Source organism: Danio rerio, chromosome 10 (genome assembly GCF_049306965.1).
Source record: "Danio rerio strain Tuebingen ecotype United States chromosome 10, GRCz12tu, whole genome shotgun sequence".
NCBI classification, from domain to species: Eukaryota; Metazoa; Chordata; class Actinopteri; order Cypriniformes; family Danionidae; genus Danio; species Danio rerio.
This window is the reverse complement of record NC_133185.1, coordinates 40,139,641-40,161,871: the sequence shown is the minus strand read 5'-3', so window position 1 is coordinate 40,161,871 and position 22,231 is coordinate 40,139,641. Positions and strand designations below refer to the sequence as shown.

The 22,231-nt window shown below is 33.1% G+C and overlaps 1 protein-coding gene and 1 long non-coding RNA gene across 5 annotated transcripts in view; both read left to right on the top strand.

Moving 5' to 3' along the window:
* Positions 1-22,231, top strand: part of ripk4 (receptor-interacting serine-threonine kinase 4) — a 40,167-nt gene that overhangs the window by 10,493 nt on the left and 7,443 nt on the right. For all 4 annotated transcript variants that reach the window (XM_073913706.1, XM_068223759.2, XM_068223758.2 and 1 more), the window contains 4 exon segments: positions 11,531-11,822; positions 17,372-17,520; positions 17,602-17,651; positions 20,072-20,230. In XM_073913706.1, the coding sequence (XP_073769807.1) occupies positions 11,531-11,822; positions 17,372-17,520; positions 17,602-17,651; positions 20,072-20,230 (650 nt within the window).
* Positions 7,857-9,314, top strand: LOC141376430 (uncharacterized). The gene is made up of 2 exons (XR_012386464.1): positions 7,857-8,384; positions 8,550-9,314. It is a non-coding gene; the product is annotated as an uncharacterized lncRNA (long non-coding RNA).

Below are 22,231 nucleotides of genomic sequence, written 5' to 3'. Positions count from 1 at the left end.
TTTTCTTGCATGGAGTTTTTCTCTTGTTTGTAGTCCAATTATCTACAAGTTCTTAAATCAAGAAGTATTTTCTGTAGTTTTGTTTAGAGAAAAGAAAAGATATAATCAAACAAGCTTTTCCTTAAAACATGCAAAAATAATCTAAGTAAAATAATGAGGTTTTGGTTCTAAAATAAGATTATTTTTCTTACCAGATATTTTATTTTGTTTCAAGATTATTTAAAAACTAAAAAAATTAGATTTTTTTTGTTTAGAAAATGCTTCTTGATTTTAGAATTCTTAGAAAAAACAGAAAAAAAACTTTTGGGTTTATCTATTTTGGTGAAAACATTTTTTTTCATGGCGAGGTTGACATTTGCATGGGATTGTTCTGATATAAACATCAATATAAATAGATGTAATAACTGAGTTTAATCATTTATATGTTCATTCATTGTGTCATTTTAAATACATAAATCTAAATACATAATCTGTTAAAATATATCAAAATGTAAAATAGAGAGATTTTGGGTTAAAAATTTGACTATTTTGCTTGCCAGATATTTTACTTTATTTGTAGATTATTTAGCTCATGTCAAGGAAACCCTCGCTTATGAATTGATTGATTTTTTTTTTTTTTCTGAAATCAATTTTCTTTTCATGTTTAGAAAATGCTTCTTGATTTAAGAATTTTTAAGTATTTGGACTAGGCATGAGCTGCTATAAGATTCTGACAGTATGATAACAGGGTGTCCGTGGGGTCTTAAAAAGTATTAAAGGTTGATAAATCAATGTAGAGAAATTTAAGGCCCTTAAAAAATATGAAAAAGTCTTAAATGCTATTTTGCAAGGTATTAAATTTTATATCATTTTTTTATAATATAATGTATGGTTGTATGCAAAAGTTTGGCTGAATTAAATTTGTGAATTTCAGGATGCTGTGTATTTTATGAAATCACTAAAATCCTGCTAGATTTGACATAACGCTGCTTTGTTTACTGCAGTAATCAAGGTAACACCATTATTTCTGCAATTCTATAGGCACCAACCTGCTGAATTAGCTAGATCAGTGGTTCTCAAACTGTGGTACATGTACCACTAGTGGTACGCGGGCTTCCTTCTAGTGGTACGCGGAGAAATGAAATATGTCATGTACATGCCACATATATTTCAAAATTTATCAAAAAATTATGTATATAATATGCCATACATGACATTTAGCCTATATTTCTGAGTTTATCTGCCATGTTTTTTTTAACTGTGCAGAGTTGTAGCTGCTTTACTGGGCCTACTACGCTACTGTATTTCAATACTGCTCATTTTGGTGGTACTTGGAGAGACAATTTTTTTCTGAGGTGGTACTTGATGAGAAAAGTTTGAGAACCACTGAGCTAGATTAAATAATTTTTTTTTATTCAGTATATAAATAATATTGTTGTTTGGGATTAGTTTACAAATTTAATATTTAGTAAATATACTGTAAGTTAAAATCTCGCCAGTGTTTTCGGTTGAAACCTAAAGTGGTTATAAGGTATTCAAATGTATGGAGTCTTAAAAAAGGCCTTGAATTTTACTCTCTGATTCCTGTATATACTCTGGATAATCTTGGATAGAATAAAATATGTGCTTTATAAATGTCTGGGTAAAAAACAAGAACTTTTTTCCCCTTTTGAACAAAATATATTTGTTGTTAAGAAACATTTGAAATATATTGGAGCAGTAAACATGTCAGGCTGAATAATTCAAATGAACCTTTGACTTCTGCTGTCTTCATTAGTTTCTAAAACACAGATTTTAAATATCGTTTCTGCTGGAGATACTGTTGTCCTAAAAAGCATTTTTAAAAGATCTCTCATATACCCTACATAATAATATAATTGTTTTGGCGGTTTTAAAACCTTGACTTTTCCAAACGGCGGTATACCTTGATAACAGTTATCGTCCCATGCCTAATTTGGACAAGAAACAGGACAAAAACTATGTAAGAAAAGCATTTTTGCAGTGTCCTCCTATAAATAATGAAGCAGTGCTGCTTACTATCTATCTGGAAACCATGATTTATTTTGGGAATTTAAAGAATACATAAGCTGATCTTCAGTGCTGAAGATTTGATCAGCTCTAGTTATCACAGTCACATCAAGAGCGATATTCATCAGTAATTTTGCACGTCCGCTTGCACAACTCAAATGCGGATGTTACTGTTCGTCATCAGGCCTGAGGAGGAAAAAACTAAAAGAATCTGCTAGAAATCCTGCGAATGCTGTTTGATGTGACCCTGGAGGCAGGTTATCAGCACTTGACATCTGAAGGTACAAGAATTTTCATTCGCCTCCCCCATTTAAACACGGCACAGACTTAAAAGCAGGCTTTGTCCTCCTGTGCTCCATCAGGCCTGAGCTGAGCAGAGCTGCCCGACTGGTCCAACCGGATCAGCGCTTTTTTTTTTAATAAAGAAAGAACAGCTTTTGTTGAGCTGAAAGGGTGGCAGAGCAGTGGGTAGTTTTAAACATTTACCTCTGCACTCCCTGTTAATCTTCACACTCCCTACCTCCCATTTGTCCATCCCAACTGGAGCTGCTTCGCTGTTTCCTATCAGACTTTATGAGTTATGTTTGTCTCTTTGCTAGTTAAAGCTAGTTTTCGATAAGTAGGAAATGAGCAGTTCCAGCATTATGGATGTGATGTTTGCGGTAAAAACTCAAAACATAAATTCACAGAGAAAGTCTTTGTTAACATATTGAAACACCCGTTCGTATTTTCCAGAACTACTAACCACAGAGTTATGGGATCAGATCTGCAAACATTTTTATATTTTAAATGATTTTAAATAAACATGCGTTATAGATGTGATGAAAAAATACTAGCTATTTTATGGTCTACAACAGGGGTGTCCAAACTCGGTCCTAAAGGGCCGCTGTCCTGGAGAGTTTAGCTCCAACCCTAACCAAACACACCTGAACCAGCTAATTAAGGGCTGTTTCTCAATTCCAAGAACGCAGAGAACAGACTTGTGTTCTTGTGGAGAGCGGTCTTGCCAAGTTTCCTCGGAAGAACGAACTCAGGAGACTGCGAGGACAGAGAACGCGTCCTTTGAGAAATGGGATGCTGCATTCTTCCTGATGGTCACATGACCTTCACGCGTTTTAAATGGAAATTATTTAAACATTACAGCGTTCGTACAGCAATTTATTGTTTTTCCCCTTCAAAATATATACTTTGCATAAAAACATTATAAATATACTCTGCACAATATAAATAAAACACTTTTTAATAAGATTTTTAGTAAACAAACACCCTTAATGTATTTATTCCTTTATTAAGATGTTCATGGTGATGTTTACTTTCACCGTTTCATTTAGGGAAACTCCTGAGGTAAATAAGTGAAATCTCGGAACTTTAATAATAAATCTAAATAAAATGCTGCGCTTCCCACCTCCAGTCGCAATGACTTCTGGGACTTCCAGAGCGTGTTTGTTGCTCAAGTCTGCATCAGTGCATCCTCGATATCAAGATCACATCCGGGAAATTTCACGCGTCCTCCGTACTTGCGGTCGTGTGTATTGGAACTGAACTTAGGCAGCTGATGATGACGTTGCATGAGAACACGAGGACGCAAGACCGCTGAAGAACGCATATTGAGAAACAGCCAAGGTCTTACTAGATATGCTAGAAACTTCCTGGCAGGTGTTTTGAAGCAAGTTGGAGCTAAACTATGCAGGACTCTGGACCGAGTTTGGACACCCCTGGTCTACAACATACTTTGTAGATATTCTGTGAATGGGGTATATGCAGAAGTATGCTGAAAGACTTTTAATTTTTTAGTAACCTGGGTCAAGCGCTTCTGGTGAATTGTATGCCGTTACAAAATCGGCTTGTTTAATGTCTGATTTAATAAAAAAATCAATGATCTACTCTGCCTGATTGATATACAATAAAAAGTGGCTCTCAGAATGTACTCGAAGCACTACATTAAATTAGATTTGTTCTTCCCGTGGCTTTAAAATATGAACATTTATTTTATTCCAGTATTTTCAATGGAGTTTCTGCGCTTGCCTGCTGACCCTGACGGTGCATGCGTGTTAATGGCTTTTCATCTTGTTTTATGCTTGAACAACTAAATGAAGAATGAAGTCTACTTAACTGATTGTATTTTAATTATATTAAAACATCGATGCTGTAAAAGGAACTGCATAAAATTGAAAAAAGTCACATTGACTGTTCACCGGAAGTTTATCGGTATGGGAGCAACACTAGCTGTGCATATACCCCATTAAACTCTAAACCCAAATGAAATAATGCTAATCAAAAGGATAAGAGTTTGCTTTAAAGCAAACATTATTGACTTTATTTTACGTCTTTGCATTTATGAGGAAAAAGCTTGGTTATGAAATTGACATTTGTGTGACTTTAGTAAATCAAATATAATTGCTTGAAAACACTGACAGACATTTTAAGTATTTTTACATACTATCAAAATTGAAAGGGTTTTGATATTTTGGTGAAATTTTTTTTTCATGGCAGGGTTGAGATTTGCATTGCTTAAATGTCAACATCGTGTGTTAAAAATACATTTTTTATCATTAAATGTAATAATTGAGTTTAATAATTTATGTACTCATTCATTGTTTTCTTTTGTAGAAAATATTAACTAATGTTAGAAATTAAAAGTTTTTTTTTTATTATATTAATATAGACTTTTTTAAAAGATATTTAAAAATATATTTATTTATTTATTTGTTTATGTATATATTTTAGTCATTTATAGTCATTTATTGTGTTTTTATGTTTGAATACATACATTTATTTATGCATTTATTTTGAGTTGTTCCTCCCCTCAGCTGTAGTTAAAACTAGATTTGTTTTCCTGAAGAAAATGCAACACTAATGTTAAAAAATTAAACATTTTTTAGTTTATATTGACTTTTTTAACAGATGTTTTTTACACTATAAATGTAAAGTAAAATTATGTACTATTTCTTTATTTTATTATTATTATTATTATGGGGCAGCATAGTGGGTAGCACAATCGCCTCACAGCAAGAATGTTGCTGGTTCGAGCCCTGGCTGGGTCAGTTGGCATTTCTGTTTCTGTGTGGAGTTTGCATGTTTTACTCGTGTTGGCGTTGAATTCCTTCAGATGCTCCGGTTTCCCCCACACATGTTGTATAGGTGAACTGGATATGCTTAGTTCTCCGTGTGTGTGTGTGTGTGTGTGTGTATGTGTGTATGTGTATGTGTGTGTGTGTGTGTGTGTGTGTGTGTGTGTGTGTGTGTGTGTGTGTGTGTGTGTGTGTGAGAGAGAGAGAGAGTGAGAGAATGAGAATGAGAATGTATTGGTGTTTCCCAGTGATGGGTTGCAGCTGGAAGGGCATCCGCTGTGTAAAACATATGATGGATAAGTTGGTGGTTCATTCCACTGTGGCTACCCCTGATTAATAAAGGGACTAAGCTGAAAAGAAAATGAATGAATATTATTATTATTTATTGATGGCTTCATTTAAAGGCTTTTATACATTTGTTTATTTTGAGTAGCCATTTAATTAAATGAAAAATGATACGTGTATATTTAAATTAAATAATTTAGTAATTACTTTAATTATTTAATTCTTTATCGTTTCATTTTAAATGAACGTATTCACAGAGAGTTTTGTCTTTTCCTTAACCTTCCTAAATCTAGCCTTTTTTCAACAAAAAAAGAAAACATCAACAAGTGGACTGAAATGTAATTATTGGATCACTCATTGAATTTAAAGCATTTCATTTTTATTGTATTAATTTTATTATTTTTGGGGGGAAGTTTTGCTTCCCCTCTGCCATATTAAAGCAAATTGTCATTAAATAGAAAACATTGAAATTAAATTAAATTCAGATTTATTGTTTTACATTTTAAACTAAATTTAGCTTCATGAAAAATTTAATTAAAATTGTATTATTTTCTGATTGATTATTAATATTATTTCACTTTCTTAAAGTTAGTTTACAAGTTAGTTAGCATTTTGAATCAAATGTATTAAAATTTAATTATTTACTAATTTATCAAAACAAAATGATCTATATTTAAACTATTGATTGATTTCCTACAATCTTTTAAAGCTTTTTTTAAGTAGAAAATACAAGCTAAAAATGTAGAAATGTTACTTTTTCCAAGTGTATTTGTACTAACTTTCTGATTTAACTCTTCAGTACACTAGAATGATTTAATTAAGCACTTGCTGAATTTACTGGAAAGCTCTACATAGCCAGTTTGCCATCAGCATTTACGTCCGATGAGTAATAAAATACTCACTAAAATAATAAAGTGATAAAGCAAAATCCAGACCTACTGTAATGCCCAGCTGTTTGTGTAATATCCGTCTTTGCTTTCCTGACGTAGATGATTAAGAGATATTTTGGCCATTTTTTACTGTTGTTAACTAATCAAACAGATTGTAAACTCATAGTGATATCCTTTATATGTCCAGTTTTAACCTAAATGTCTGCTGTGTTAATAATAAAGTGAGATAGTTGTTTAATAACAAAGTACACAAGAGAAACGTTTACACAACCCCATATCTATAGTGATGTCAGATCAATATACTGCCCTCATAAAGCTATTTATGGCATCTGAAAGCTGTTTCGGATGCTCCAGCTTTATTAAATAAAGGAAATTTAGCCCATCATAGCTAAAACAACCATTGAGTATATATATATATATGAGTCAGCTTCAACTGTGTGCACAGGTTCAACAGGTTTCAGTACCTTCCCTTGTTGTTTTTATAAAAGTGTCTGGCTGTGATTTCTTTATGATCTTTTTTAATTAATTGGGTGTGTTGCCAGTTATCCAGATAAAGTCCAGCTGGATCACTCCCATGGGGAAAACACATAAATAAAAGTCATTTACATTCCACAACATGGTGTGACAGTATTTAAGCCAGGGTTAGTTAGTTCATCCATAAATAAGTTAATTTATTTTCGTAATGCTGTAACATGTTGTTCTCGTATTTTTCTCTTTTGTATACAACAAAAGAGAAAAGAATTCTGCTTTAACTCTTGCACATTTGGCTTAGTGGTTTTCACTGTCGCCTCGCAACAAGAAAGTCGCTGGTTCAAGCCCAGGCTGGGTCAGTTGGCATTTCTGTGTGGAGTTTGCATGTTCTCCCCGTGTTCGCATGGGTTTCCTCTTGGTGCTCCGGTTTCCCCCACAAGTCCAAAGACATGTGCTGTAGGCGAATTGGATGATTTAAAATAGACCGTAGTGTTTGTGTTTGAATGTGAGAGTGTATGGGTGTTTCCCAGTACTGGGTTGCAGCTGGAAGGCCATCCGCAGCGTAAAATATATGTTTGAATAGTTGGTTCATTCCGCTGTGGCGACCCCTGTTGAATAAAGAGACTAAGCTGAAGGAAAATGAATGAATGAATGTGCTCATTTAATATGCACATTAAAGCATATAATAATAATAATTATAATAAATTATATTTAGATTTATTGTTTGACATTAAATTTCCCTCAAACATATAGCTATATCAAAATTCATTAAGTAGAAAATATTAAAAAATACTAGAAATAGTAAAAATGTATATTAAAAATTTTATTATTTACTGATTTATTATTATTATTTTTTAATAAAATACAAAAATAAATGTCATTTACATTTCACAAAAAGTGTGACAGTATTTATGTCAGGATTAGTTAGTTCATCCCAAAAAAAGTTTAATGAATTTAGTAACGCTGTAACGTGTTGTTCTAGTGCAGGTAGCTTTTTTTCTTTATAAGTTTGTGTGTGTTTACCAGTACTGGGTTGCAGCTGGAAGGGCATCTGCTTCATAAAACATATGTTGGAGTAGTTGGTGATTCATTCCTCTGTGGCGACCCCTAATGAATAAAGGACTAAGCCGAAGGAAAATGAGTGAATGAGGGTACATTTGGTGACAGGTGGGATATAGTGTACGCAAGTGTGTCTTTGTGCAAGACAAGTTACTGGAGAAGTGTGTGAATATCAGAGGCTTGCAGGAAAAAAATTAAACAAACTCACAGTTTTAAACTCGCAATAAATTACATTCTGTTCTCATTCTTGTTTACTTTTACAGTGTACTTCCATTTTATTTAATGCTGTATTCTATTCACTAAATTTTGCAGAATAACAAGACTGGAGTTAGCTTATAATTATGAAAATGTGTGTTTTACGTGCTTCTAAAACAAGCTAACAAACCTAAAATGTACCTTTAGGGAACATTCCTGCAGGGTTATTTTTAGCTTGTAAAAATATCAACCTAAAAATAACCCATTGGGAATGTGCTGTATGGTTATTTTTAGGTTATTTAGAAGCACCCACCCTGCAACATTCAGAGAATGTTACTTTGTGATTGCAAAACTTAAAACCTAAAAAGAATCTACAACAATTTCAAAAAAATTAATTAAGGCAGGGGTGTCAAACTCCTGGAAGGCCGCAGCTCTGCATAGTTTAGTTGCAGCTCTGCTTCAACACACTTACCTGTAGGTTTCAAACAAGACTGAAAGACTCGATTAGTTTGATCAGGTGTGTTTAATTAGGGTTGGAACTAAACTGTGCAGAGCTGTGGCCCTCTGGGAGTTTGACATCTGTGATATAACGGAATTAAATACAAACAAAAGGGAAAATTATGTGTTTGCAGGATAAAGCCGCTGTCACACTGCACTTTTCTCCCCATGGACTTCTATTCAAATGCACATGCGTCAGACCGGAAATGCAAGTTTTGCAGTTCGCTGCGTTTGAAAGTTCAAGCTTGGTAAACTGACCTGTGAAATCGCATCACGTGATTGCTTGAGACCAGTTAAAGATCAAAACATGAACTCTTTTACAATATGGAGCAATTGCTCGCTTGTTTAATGGGTGGGCACCGTACAACAGAATTCACATGCTTAAACTATAGTGTGACAGCGGCTTAACAGTGTCATTTACATGCATTTTATCTGTCCCTCCAGGATTTTGCGAGTCAAATGCTTCTTGAGAGATAAAAAGGAAAATCTGACAAGATTTTTGTATGATTTTACAGCAAAGCATTAGAATTAAAGCAAAGAAAGTCATTAAGTCATTTAGGCTGTAAATATTAAGAAAATGTCCTTAGCAAGTGTTGGAGGTACTGAGTTATGCATGATTTTGTTAAATAATATCATACATTTCAGTTTGTTTTCAACCAATCCTTATTATATACCTCCAGAACACTGGAATACACAGAGTCATATTGGAATCATTTAGTGCCTTTTTTAAGCTTGATCTAGATTGCTATTCACTGTCAATATATGGACAACAGTTATTATAGAGCATTTTTACTTTTCACTTTTTTTTTTATTTTGCTTTTTTTTAAAAAAAAAGAAAGAATGGCACACAGCGTTAGCACAACACTGAGCTGAGTAAATAATCATTGAAAAAAAATATATAATTTTTTCTTGAAATGAACTTGAACTCTCTTGAAATGGGGAAGGAAATTATTAGAACCCGCTCGACTAGACTACTTAACAGCTTTTCCCAAAAGCTGTTATTGCCCTCAAATCAAATCATTCAACCAGCAAATCATCCCCCTCTGAAATATTATGCCAGCTCCCAAAACCAGAACCACCCCACCACACCACGAAAACCTCAAAACATGCAAACTCCGAGTGTGCCTCACACAGGTGAGTGGGCTTGACAAACCACCTGTAGAAAACACACTCTTTTATCTGACACTTTAGCAAGCACTTGCACCAGACACATTCTTACAATCACACCATATCTCTAGAAAAATATATTGCACATTTTTGAAGTGTGCTCTACACAGGTAAGTGGGCTTGACACACCACCTTTAGAACCACTCTTCTGTCAGTATGCCCCAGAAACTTTACTTAAACTCCATCTTATAAGCACTCAATAAGGAAAGCAATGTTTACCACAGTGTTATGTACCACAATCATGTTGCACTACTTGTTTTCTTCAACCTCAAATACCTCTTTTGCACAATATCTTGCACAATGTTGTTCTGTCTTATGTTAAAGTACTTCTATAGCCTGTCTTAAGTTTTGTGTGTAGTTTAACTATTTATATTATACAGTGCCTATAGAAAATCATCATACCCCTTTGAAATTACTTTATTTGTCAAAGACCCTAAAATCAAGTCACATTCCAAATAACTTCTCCAGCCTTTACATGTTTTCGTAGCCGTCTACAACTTCATCCCGAAAGTCTTTTGAAAGCAGGGTGTAATGCGAGTAAACGTATTGATTTGGTCTCTCTGTGATTACATGTTTGTTGATGATTTTCAAAATCAGTTTTTTGATGATTTTCTATAGGCACTGTAGGTTTAGATCACCTTTCTGGTATGATAGTTATGAATAGGTTTAAAATAGCTCTTTCGTCCGGTGTGGTTTTCATGTTATGATTATGTTTATTTCTGATTATGTTTAGCACCGAGGCTTTTTAAGACAAAACATTTTATTCCACTGTTTGACCAACAGTGGTGTAAAGTAACAAATAGCAAATACTCAATTACTGTGAGTTTATTTTCTCAGGAAATGTACTTTTCTGAACAGCTTTTAAAAATATGTACTTTTACATTCACTTGAGTACATTTTTAGTGCTGTGTCTGTACTTTTACTCCACTGTTTTCTTTTAACCTGCAGTCACTACTTTATTTTATTTTTTTCTTGCCTATGGTGATTTGCTAAAGTAGAATAACCTGTTCTGTGATTCCCGTCCAATCAAACCGCATCACACAAAACAACTTCAAGAGACAGAAAACACAAAATCGATTCATGCCAATTGTAATCACAGAGAGACCGTTTAGACTGCATGTCACTAATGAGAATATGACGGATACCTACTGTATGATGACTGAAATCGCCTTAATCCCTAAATGCACTACAGAATGTTACGTTTTCACACACACGCACAAATTGCATGTAAATGTTTTAACTTTTCACAGAGTAAAACTCACTTATGTTAAGTACTTTTAAAAGGGCTACTTTTTACTCATACTTTGGGTAATATTTACAACAAATATGTTACTTGCACTACATTTTTTGGGTAGTAATGGTAAAGTAATGGTACTTTAGTATGATTTTTCTGTAGTCTTTCCACTATTGATGTCGACACACAGCGAAATGGCAATAAAGCTCAACTTAGCTTGACTTGACTTGTGGCTCAATGATACAATTTTTGTCTTTTTTTTTTTTTTTGGGGCATTTAAGGAGTGTGCCGAACTCCTCGAAGAGGCTCAATGGCACAATATTTGTCTTTTTTTGCCATTTAGAAAGCTTGCCGAACTCTTTAGTTGATGCTCAGTGACTCAATTTTTGTCTTTTTGGCATTTAAGGAGCGTGCTGAACTCTTCGAGGAAGGTCAATGGCACAATATTTGTCTTTTTTTTTGGCATTTAGGGAGCATGCCAAACTCTTCAAAGAGGCTCAATGACAATATTTGTCTTTTTTCTTTTAGAAAGCAAGCTGAACTCTTTAGTGGAGGCTCATTGACTCAATATTTGTCTATTTTGGCATTTAGGAAGCATGCAGAACTCTTCGAAGAGGCTCAGTGACACAATTTTTGTCTTCTTTGCCATTTAGGGAGCGTGCCGAACTCTTGGAGGAGGCCAAGAAGATGGAGGCGGCTAAGTTCCGCTACATCCTCCCGGTGTATGGCATCTGCAGTGACCCGCAGGGGCTGGTGATGGAGTACATGGAGACGGGCTCTCTGGAGACTCTGCTGGCTACCGAGCCACTGCCCTGGGAGCTGCGTTTCCGGATCATCCACGAGACGGCGGTGGGCATGAACTTTCTGCACTGCATGAATCCACCTCTGCTCCATCTCGACCTCAAACCCGCAAACATCCTGCTGGACGCACACTATCACATCAAGGTGAGACGCACTTTAGGAAATATCTGCAGTTTTCTTCCAACAAATTTCAATCATGAAAAGTTGGAAAAAGTGATGTTTATGAACATTTTTAATAGTTGAAAGTGGTATATTGTCTGATTTGGTGTTTTTTATGCTACAAAAACCTTGTAATAAACTGCCAGTACATTTTCTGTTATTTTACAGAGTCACTTTGTTAAACTGTAGAGTTGAATTTTCAACATCAAAAGTCGACAGAGCAGAGATTAACATCCCATAATGCAATTCACAACCGTAAATAAACAGAAAACAAAGACAAAGACACAAAGACAAGAAAACTTGTGAATCATAAAACATGGAAACTGTTCATTTACATTATTTACAGTGTAGAAAATAAATAATGTAATGAAGTGATGGGGACTTTAATCGCTCTTGTTTTAGATGTTTAAGAAATGAGTTGATTCATTGCATCAAAGCTTCAGTGCGAGTGATTCATTAAAATCGAACGCAGCCAAGACAAAACACCTACGTGCAAGTTATTTGGAGCTTGATGTGACTATTGCTCAATGCAAAAGCTGACACATTTACTGAAATTTATGTTGATCCAAAGCTAAATGGCTTCTGTGGAACACAACAGGGGATATTTCCAAATATTATGTGTTTTTCAATGTATTGAACCTTATGTGGCATCTGCGTTGTTTAAAACCAACTCTGACAAAAAGTGTCTTACTTATGTCCTTCAATGCCAACATTTTTTGCAAAACTCCTTTTGAATTAAAGTGTATATTTGTTGGGTAGTGAAAATAATATATAAATATATATAATATTATTAATCATGAAAATAAAATTGCTGTAGTTATTTTTATTTGACACTTTTAAAAAAATCCCTAAAAATAAGGCACAGTGTAGTGTATTAATTTAAAGGATATTTCCAAATGTAATTCCAAATATATTGAAAGTCATGTGGGGTCAGTGTTGTTGCACAAGCTTGTCTTTCCATTTTCCTTGTCATTTTAGCTCGTCCTTCCATTCAGACATTTTTTGCCAAAATGCTTTCAATTAAAGTGGGTACTAAATATACAATTGTTGTCGATTTAAAAAAAAAAATAATAAAAAAATTGAAGAATTTGTACATGTACAGTTGAAGACAGAATTATTAGCCCCCTTTTTAATTAATTTTCCCCAATGATGTTTAACAGAGCAAGGACATTTTTACAGTATGTCTGATAATATTTTTTTTTCTGGAGAAAGTCAAATTTTTTTTATTTCGGCTAAAAGCTTTAAAGTTAAAAAAAAGTTTTTTAAGTTCTATATTATTAGCCCATTTAAGCTATATATTTTTTCAATAGTCCACAGAACAAAACATCATTTTACAATCACTTGCCTAATTACCCTAACTTGCCTAGTTAACCTAATTAACCTAGTTAAGTCTTTAAATGTTACTTTAAGCTGGATAGAAGTGTCTTGGAAAAAAAAAAAAAAAAAAAAAAAAAAAATATATATATATATATATATATATATATATATATATATATATATATATATATATATATATATATATATATATATATATATATATATATATATATGATATACTAATTCAGTTATTAGATCTAAATTATTAAAACTATTATGTTTAGGAATGTGTTGAAGAAATCTTCTCTCCGTTAAACAGAAATTGAGGGAAAAATAAATGGGGGTAATTCAGGGTGGCTAATAATTCTGATTTCAACTGTATTTTTTTGTGTTTTTGGTATTATTGTAAGTCATTGATAATGACTATTATTTAAGTTATATTTTATTGGATTTTTTTGTGTCTTTTATATATTTCTTAAACACATTTTTAATATTAATTAATTTTAGTTTAGTTTTAGTGTTAGTTTTTAAGTGTAATTTAAACTTGGTACATGTGGGAAGTTACTGTATGTATTCTTATAGGTAATTTATTTTTTTTAAATTGCAAGAAAAGAAAATATCTAATAAGGCTAAGAAACAGTAAAAAGATAAAGTTTATAGAAAAATAATTAAAAGTAGAAATAAAAAAGGAAATGGATATAATATAGGAAGAAATATAGGACAAACAGTAGACAAATCTGGTAAAACATACTTCAATAATCCTTATTTTTTTTGTACATTTGAGAAATAAATTACATTGCCGTTTTTAAGGTATAATATTTCAAATTATTTAACACACTTTAATAATCTGTTATTGTTATTGGGTTCTGTTAACACACTTTTATGAAGTAAAAAGTCTTCACGATATGCATGCATGGAAATATGGCATGACATGCAGGAAACAAATATTACATGACATTGTTTGTTTTTGTAATGTAAAGTGTGACGCTGACAACAGAGATGAGGATCCAAACGCAGGTTTATTAAACAGAAAAGTCAGGCAAACAACAGTCAACACAGTGGCAAACAAATGTACACAGGAAATCCAGAGTCGTGGCAGAAAACAGGCAGAAAGTTAAAAGGCAGGAAGCATACAGGAATAAACAATAAAACAAGGCAAGGGTCTAACACGGCAAAAACAAGGCAAGGAAAGCGGGTCAAAATGTTCACAATACTGCTTACAAGACTCAGCAAAGTCTGTGTGTTTGTGTGCTGTATAAATAGTCCCAACTAATCAGTCTTTGAGCAGCTTCAGCTGTGTGAGTATAATCAAACAGGATCAGCAACTGGTGTCTGTGCGTGTGGTGCATGACTGGAACTTGTAGTTCTTGAAATGGCGGATTTGTAGTCCGTTAGCGATCTGTGTGTACCAGCAATCTGCACAGGCTTGATCACTGGTGACCGTGACATTTTTATAGTTTTAGTATTCAGTTATTTTCTTTTTGCCTAATCCCTTATATATCAGAGAACGCCACACCGGAAGGAACCCCAGACTATTCCAGCATATGTTTCATACAGCCCTTTCAGTCTCAACGCAGTACTGGGAAACAATCATTCACATATACACACACTGCGGCCAATTAGCTCATCCAATTCACCTATACCACAGGTTTTTGGACTGTGGGGAAAACCGGAGCACCCGGAGAAAACCCATTAGAACACAGGGAGAATATGCAAAACAGAAATGCCAACTGACCCAGCCAGGACTTGAACCAGCGAACTTCTTGCTGCGAGGCGACAGTGCTAACCACTGAGTCACTGTGTCACCCATTTTTCAAAATTATTTAGTTTAAATATATTTATGAAATTAACAATTCTATTTTCATCAGTTACTCATACTTAAGTCTAAGGGTTTGTAAATTATAACAAAGAAAAGATGGTGATGTTTGGGTCAAATGAAAAGCATCATTTCCCATGTAAAAAAAAATTAAATAAACAGCGACATCCTGATTGAAAAATCCAGCTTATGTGTTTTTTGTTAGTGAAAACAGCCTGTCATCAAGATGATTTTTAATCTTAATCCAGCGCTGACAACCCAACAACTGTTTAAATCTCAGTCCTGTCAGATCGTCTGTGCAGCAAAAAAATAAAAAGTGACAGGGGGAAGAGCACACCTATCATTTTCTTTCCCCCAACATACCTTTCCTGAAAACTCCCTGAGGGTGGAAAAGCTTTCCCATGATAAAATCCCATTTATATCCAGCCTTCCCATGGATGAGTAAGCAGGTGTCACGAGGGATGGGTGGGAATCATCGTGTCGGATTGAAAAGGCTGGATGTAAACACGTATTCTGGACCAGTCTGAACAAGCTAAAGCCAGGCAGTGTTAATGAAGGGCTGGCACACACACGCCTACATATGCGTGCACACATTTACAGAAAGCCAGGGCTTCCCCGCCTAACCGAGCACCTGATTATCTGGTAAATATTATAGTGAATACACTTAAATAAGAAATGAAAGCGATATCATTATTTCTGAAGACTTTAAGACTTGCCCAATAGACTGCCACTGAAGGGAAATAAAGTCGTGAGGATTTTTAACAATAGCTGATGAGTGTTTAAATACACGCCTGCTTTGTGCTTTTGAAGTTCTTAATTGGTTGTATGTTGATTTGTTGAACCCATCCAATTGAATTAAATTAATGACGTTTAATTGCAGAGTTGGTGTGGAGATCTTTAGAGAGAGCTTCTGCTCATAGAACACAGCAAATGACACGAGTCTTTTACACTCTCAAAATACTTCAGTATCTGTATATGCATGATTTACAATGAACTAAAAATGTAAACACTAAAATAGATGAATTAATAGTTTTATAAATGAGTGGCATGGTGGCTTGGTGGTTAACACTTTCGCCTCACAGCAAGAAAGTTGTTGTTTTGAGTCCCAGCTGGACCGGTTGCGGTTGGCAATTCTGTGTGAAGCACATGTTCTCCCCGTGTTTGTGTGGGTTTCCTCCGGTTGCTCCGGTTTCCCCCCACAGTCCAAAGACGTGCGCTATAGTTGAACTGATTAAACTAAATTGGTTGTAGTGTATGAGTGTGAGAGTGTATGGGTGTTTTCCAATACTGGCTTGCAGCTGGAAGGGCATCCGTTGTGTAAAACATATGCTGGAATAGTTGGCGGTTCATTCTGGTGTGGCTGCCCCTCTTAAATAAAGGGACTAAGCCTAAGTAAAATGAATGAATGAATGAATAATAGTTTTAAATGCAAACAGTAACATTAAGGCAAGACACAGCAGTCAGAAACCTGTGGTCTTTTTTGGCTTTCCATAAAGGTTAATATTTAGATTCTGTTAGGAAATATTTAAAATACAGTTTTAAGTTTTTCTTTTGTCGCATTTGATCATTTTAAGTCTGTAGACTTCATTATTTACGTATATTTACAGAAGAACATGTTCATTCATTTTATATATACATTTTATTCTCCACAAAATTGTGATAAATTTTGTTTTTATTTAGTATTTTTCCGAATTATAGAGTGTTAAAATAGATTGTCCAAATCCTCTCTGTAAAAAAATTATTATACAACCTGAATCTGACTTCATCCGGTGTTCAGATGTTTGTGCTAGAAATGTTTGCAAATGTGTGCTTATTTAATCTAATAATGCATCATTTAATCAACATTTTTGAAGACTTTTACTAACAAAAATATCAGCCATTCTTAATGACTGTTTTTTTCTCTCTGTTTAATTTGAGTGAGTGATTTGCAAAGCTTAATGGGATTGTTTGTTCACAGTTCACTCCAACAGATGTTTCTAGTCCAAAATATTGTCTTGTTATCAGAAAAATGCCAAAATGAAGTGATTTTGTTTCTTAAAACAAGCAAAATAATCTGACAATAAACAAAATAATCTTGTTTTTCCTTTTTGACATAAGATTATTTAGCTTTTATTTAGGAAAAGCTCACTTAATTTCCACATAGTATTTCTTAAAACAACACAATGTATTTTGCTTGTCATAAAAATGCTTCTTGATTTAAGACTTTTTAGATATTTAGATAACTAGGAAAAAAAAAAACAATATCGATGTAAGAAACGCTTTTTTTTGCAGTGTTTTGTTCTTTTTTTGTCCGATTTTATCTTTATTTTTTGTGTCAAATCAAAGTTTGTAATGTTGTGATACTCCTCCTAGGTTATTATTTTGTTTTTAGATTATAATTGTTGTGTGTTTTTGGTTTCAGATTTCTGACTTTGGTCTTGCACGGTGGAACGGTTTTGCCCGGGATGATGATATCAGTCGAGACGGGTTTTGTGGCACCATCGCCTACCTTCCTCCAGAGAGAATCATAGAAAAAGATCGAATCTCTGACACCAAACACGACGTGTACAGGTTAGTCGATGTGTAAACTGTAACTCAAATCAACCATCTTTCAATTCAATATTGTCTAACACCACATATGTTCTTTCACAGTTTCTCCATTGTTATCTGGGGAATTCTCACACAGAAGAAGCCATATCAAGGTAAGAGGAGAAATAAAAGTGAAAAGATTAAAAGTGAAAGTATGTGTAGAGTGTCTGGAATAGCTGAAGTTTGTTATATGCATCAGATGATCCCGTAAACATGGATTTTTAGCATTCACTTCGATCCTGCTGGCACTTGGTGAGGGAGTGTCTGTGTGTTTATCTGGTTGTGATTTCCAGCTAAATCTGAAGGGAAGAAGATGCATTTTTTTAGAAACTTGCAGTCACGAGAATAAGTTGTGAGAGAATGAAATGTAACAACAACAACAAAAAATGTTGTGTTTGGCACTGGTTAATGGAATCAGTTGCTGCCAAACAGCCTAAGGATACTGTAAAATATTCTATCTACAGTAAAATGTAGGTGTTGGTTTTTTTAGAGGTGGTTACTTTTTCTAAATTTATTTTTTTTATTCATTTCTCAATTTCATATTTATTTTTGACAAATAAATGATATGAATAAAAAAAAGTGTATTTCGAAAATAAGATTATTCTTTTGAATTTTTTTTATCAATGTTCATTAATATATTGCATAATAGTAATAATAGTAATCAGGGCTTGACATTAACACATGCCAGCCCTCCAAATGCGGGTGGATTTCAGCTGTGGTGGCTTAGACAGCCGCTCCCACTAGACACTTTGGCTGGTTAAAAATCATTTTTAAATTGTAGTTCATCGAGAAGCAGCACGACTGACAAAATAACTGTTCGCGCGAGCAAATGAAAGCAAGTGAATACCAAATGAGAGGATGATCATGCGCACTGTGAGACGCAGGCTTTTTTGAGGTTTTCTCATTGACGAGGGCTTTAGTATCGCGCGCACAGCTTATGTGATGCGCATGAGAGTTTATAAAGCATGTGCTATCATTTCTTTTACGTGAAGCAAAAGTGTCTGCAAACAGTACTTGTGCAAAGCTGGAAAAAGCACGTGCACACACAGTCCTGCTGCTTTTAAGAGCTACAGATACTTTTTAAAAAATGTGTTTCTATAAGCAGCAGCAGTTGCCGCTTTTGCTTTTTACCATTAATGAATAACGATCAATGTGTGCACGTGATCATCCTTTCTTTATCGCACATGGTATGTTTTCTTTTGCTTAGTCATTTTTTTTTATTTATGGTTTAATTATCATCCTTTACAATAACATTGTTTTAATTGCTTTAACTTCCTATTTATGTATAGTGAACTGGTGGTCTGGGACCTTTAGCCAGGACAGATGACTGTGCATACTTGTAGATGCATGACAATAATTATTTTCAAAATGTAATAATAAAAGAAAAGTTTTGCTTGAATAAAAAGCGCACATATACAGCTATTTTTAGCTTGTTTTTATCAGTTTAATTAGTTAAAATTTATTTCATTCATTCATTTTCTTGTCGGCTTAGTCTAAAATACAGTTTTCAAGATGAAGAAATTCAGGGGTCATCAACAGGGATGAGTAGACTGTAGATGATCACCGAAAAGTCAAACTAATCACAGAGCTTGCTGGCATTTGTTTGGCTCAGGAGGAGACCATTTGTCTGCAAAATGACTATCGGGGGTCAGCTATTTTCAGTAGTGTGTGTAATAAACACATGCTTCAGTGAACCAAATTCATATATTTAATTCAATTACCTCTCATTGGTTAATCAAACTTAAGCTTTCAGTGTTTTGAGGGATAAAAAGCTGATTCTGTACTGTTACTTTATCTTTTTAGTTCAGAAATTTTAATTCTAAACTTTTTAATAGCATATAATAATCAGTTTTATTCACTTATAATAGTCAATAATTCAAATGAACACAATTTAAATTCAGATTGTTTTGGCATACTATTAGCTTCATACGTATTTAGGAGACATTCACCCAGAATGCATCTTTGCACCTGAAACGCCAAAACAAGGACTGTAAAAAAAAAATAGCAGTGCTCATGAAATAACATGAACGACTCATGAAGGTTTGGTACTACACCCAAACAAAATCTGACTGTAATCTCATTTCTTGAGATATCAACTTTAGGTAGAAAGAGACCAAACTTAAAAACATACTTGCTCCAATGACTGAACTTTTTTTTTAATTCATTTTTAAAATCACTTTTGGGTGAACTATCCCAATAAATCTATGCTCTAAAGAATCCAACAATTTAAGTTAAAATGTCAAATTGTGTTTTTTTTTAATTGGACATTGGATTTAAATGTGAAAAGTACATACAACATATATAAATGTAATTATCCATGATTTTAGGTGCTGGAAAAGCATAAAAATGCATCTTGAAAGTGCTTGAAAAGTTCTGCAATTTGAAGTTGGAAAAGGTGTAAGAACCCTGATTGTAGGTTTAGCGCAATGTGGTGGAATTTATTATATTCATTCCTGATAATTTTATTCTATTTCTTTTAAAATATTGTGTGTCAGCTTCACTAACGTCACTTATTTCTCTGTCTGCCTCACAGGAGAAAACAACATCCTGCACATCATGGTGAAGGTGGTGAAAGGCGTCCGTCCAGACCTCAGCCTTATTCCCCGCAGTCGACCGCAGGCCTGCTCTGGCTTTCTGTCCCTCATGCAGAAGTGCTGGGCTCAGTCTCCACAAGCCAGACCAAGTTTTGAAGGTGAGCACATTAGTAATGAGTCACAGGAGCCAGAGCTGCACGGTGACCATGATATGACAGAATGTAGCAGACTTATGAATGATCTTTACACAATGTGTCATTCCTGTTCTGCTGTACAGACTGTTCATAAACCACACTCGCGTTTCGTCATTTCAGGAAGTGTTTCTATAAAGGGACTTTCAGAAATATGCTCTGCTCATTTAATTGTTGTGTTTTGGTTTGGTTTTTATGTTAAAGCAACATAAATGGTACTGTATAAGAGTATTTTAGCAAACAAGTAGAAAGCACACCAACATTGTAGTGTTTGTTTAGCTTTTTTAATGCTAAAGAAACATGAATGGTATACTATGACAGCATGTTAAGGTGTTAAAGAGCATCACAAAAAACCCCCAGAAAATAACAAACAAGAGGAAACCATACATACACAAAGTAAAATAAACAATGAATTATTAACTAAAAGAAGTTGGTAATAAACAAAAAATATTACAAGCAAACTAAATATTCTTAGTGAACAAAACAAACTAAACATTATGAATAAATTATTTTTTTCAAACACAACATTTAAAGAACCTGTCTATATTTATACTTATATTTCAAAGTATATTTAATGTATATTTATTTACTTGATTAGAAAACATATTTGAGAAGTTTTTCCATCATGTCACTGGAAGTTAATTTAACATCATCAAGTTCTGATGCGTTTTTAATAATTGTTTGAATTTAGTTTTCATTTTTATCTGTTTCCATTTTAATTGTTTAATTTTGTGTATATTTATTTATTAATTAAAAATATTTATTTATGATTTAAGTTTTATTTTTTATTAAATATTATTATTATTTTTCTTTTATTTTAGATTTGAGTAAAACTGTCAGAAAATATGGCATCTAGATGTTAGAATATGAGAATATACGTTTTTATTTAACATCATGATGTTAAATAACTCTGTGACATGATGGAAAAAAAGTATATTATTGTTATTATATACTGTTATATACTGTTTTTAATTGCTTAAATTAGTTTAAATTGTATTCGTTGATTTTATTTAATTTGAGTCTTTGGCAAGTTTTTGTCTTTTTTTTTCATTTAAATTTTTTTACTTTTTTTGTTTATTTTGTTTTTATTTTTTCCATAATCTACAGAACAAACTATGGTTAAACAATAACCTGCCTAATTACCCTAACCTGCCTAGTTAACCTAATTAACCTACTTAAGACTTTAAATGTCACTTTAAGCTGTATAGAAGTGTCTTGAAAAATATCTAGTAAAATATTATTTACTGTCATCATGACAAAGATAAAATAAATCAGTTACTAGAAATGAGTTTTTAAAACTATTATGTTTAGAAATGTGTTGAAAAAAATCTGCTCTCTGTTAAACAAATTGGGGAAAAAATAAACAGGGGGGCTGATAATTCAATTGCAACTGTATCTGTTTCCATATTAACTTTAAGTTTTTGTCAATTTTATTTTTCCTTTGAATACATGTTTTTTTCAGTGTGTTTTGTTTTTTATTAAGTAAAACTGAAAGTATAAATAGTTTTCTATGCAACTAGATGTAAGAATATAAGTGTTTTCCATCATGTCAATAAGTTATTTTAGCATCATCAAGTACTAATGCATTTTTATTACATTTATTTCATTTTTATGTGTTGTTTAAGTGTTAAATTTAGTTTTTGTCGTTTTTTTATTTTTATTTTTTAATTTATATTTTTTTAAATTATTTTGTTTTTTTAATAATTGTTTTCATTTTTATGTTTTATTTACTTATTAATTTTAGTTTTTCTCAAGTATTTTAAATTTTTGTTTTCATCTAAAATTTTATTTACTTTAGTTTTAAGTATTAATGAGTTTTTGTATTATTATTTTTTATGTGTTGTTTCCGTGTTAATTTTAGTTTTGTCATTTTTATTATTTTATTTTCATTAAAAAAATTTATTTCGTTTTTAGAATTAAGTTAAACTGAAAGTAAATATTAATTGTTTTGTTTTCTTGGCGACTAGA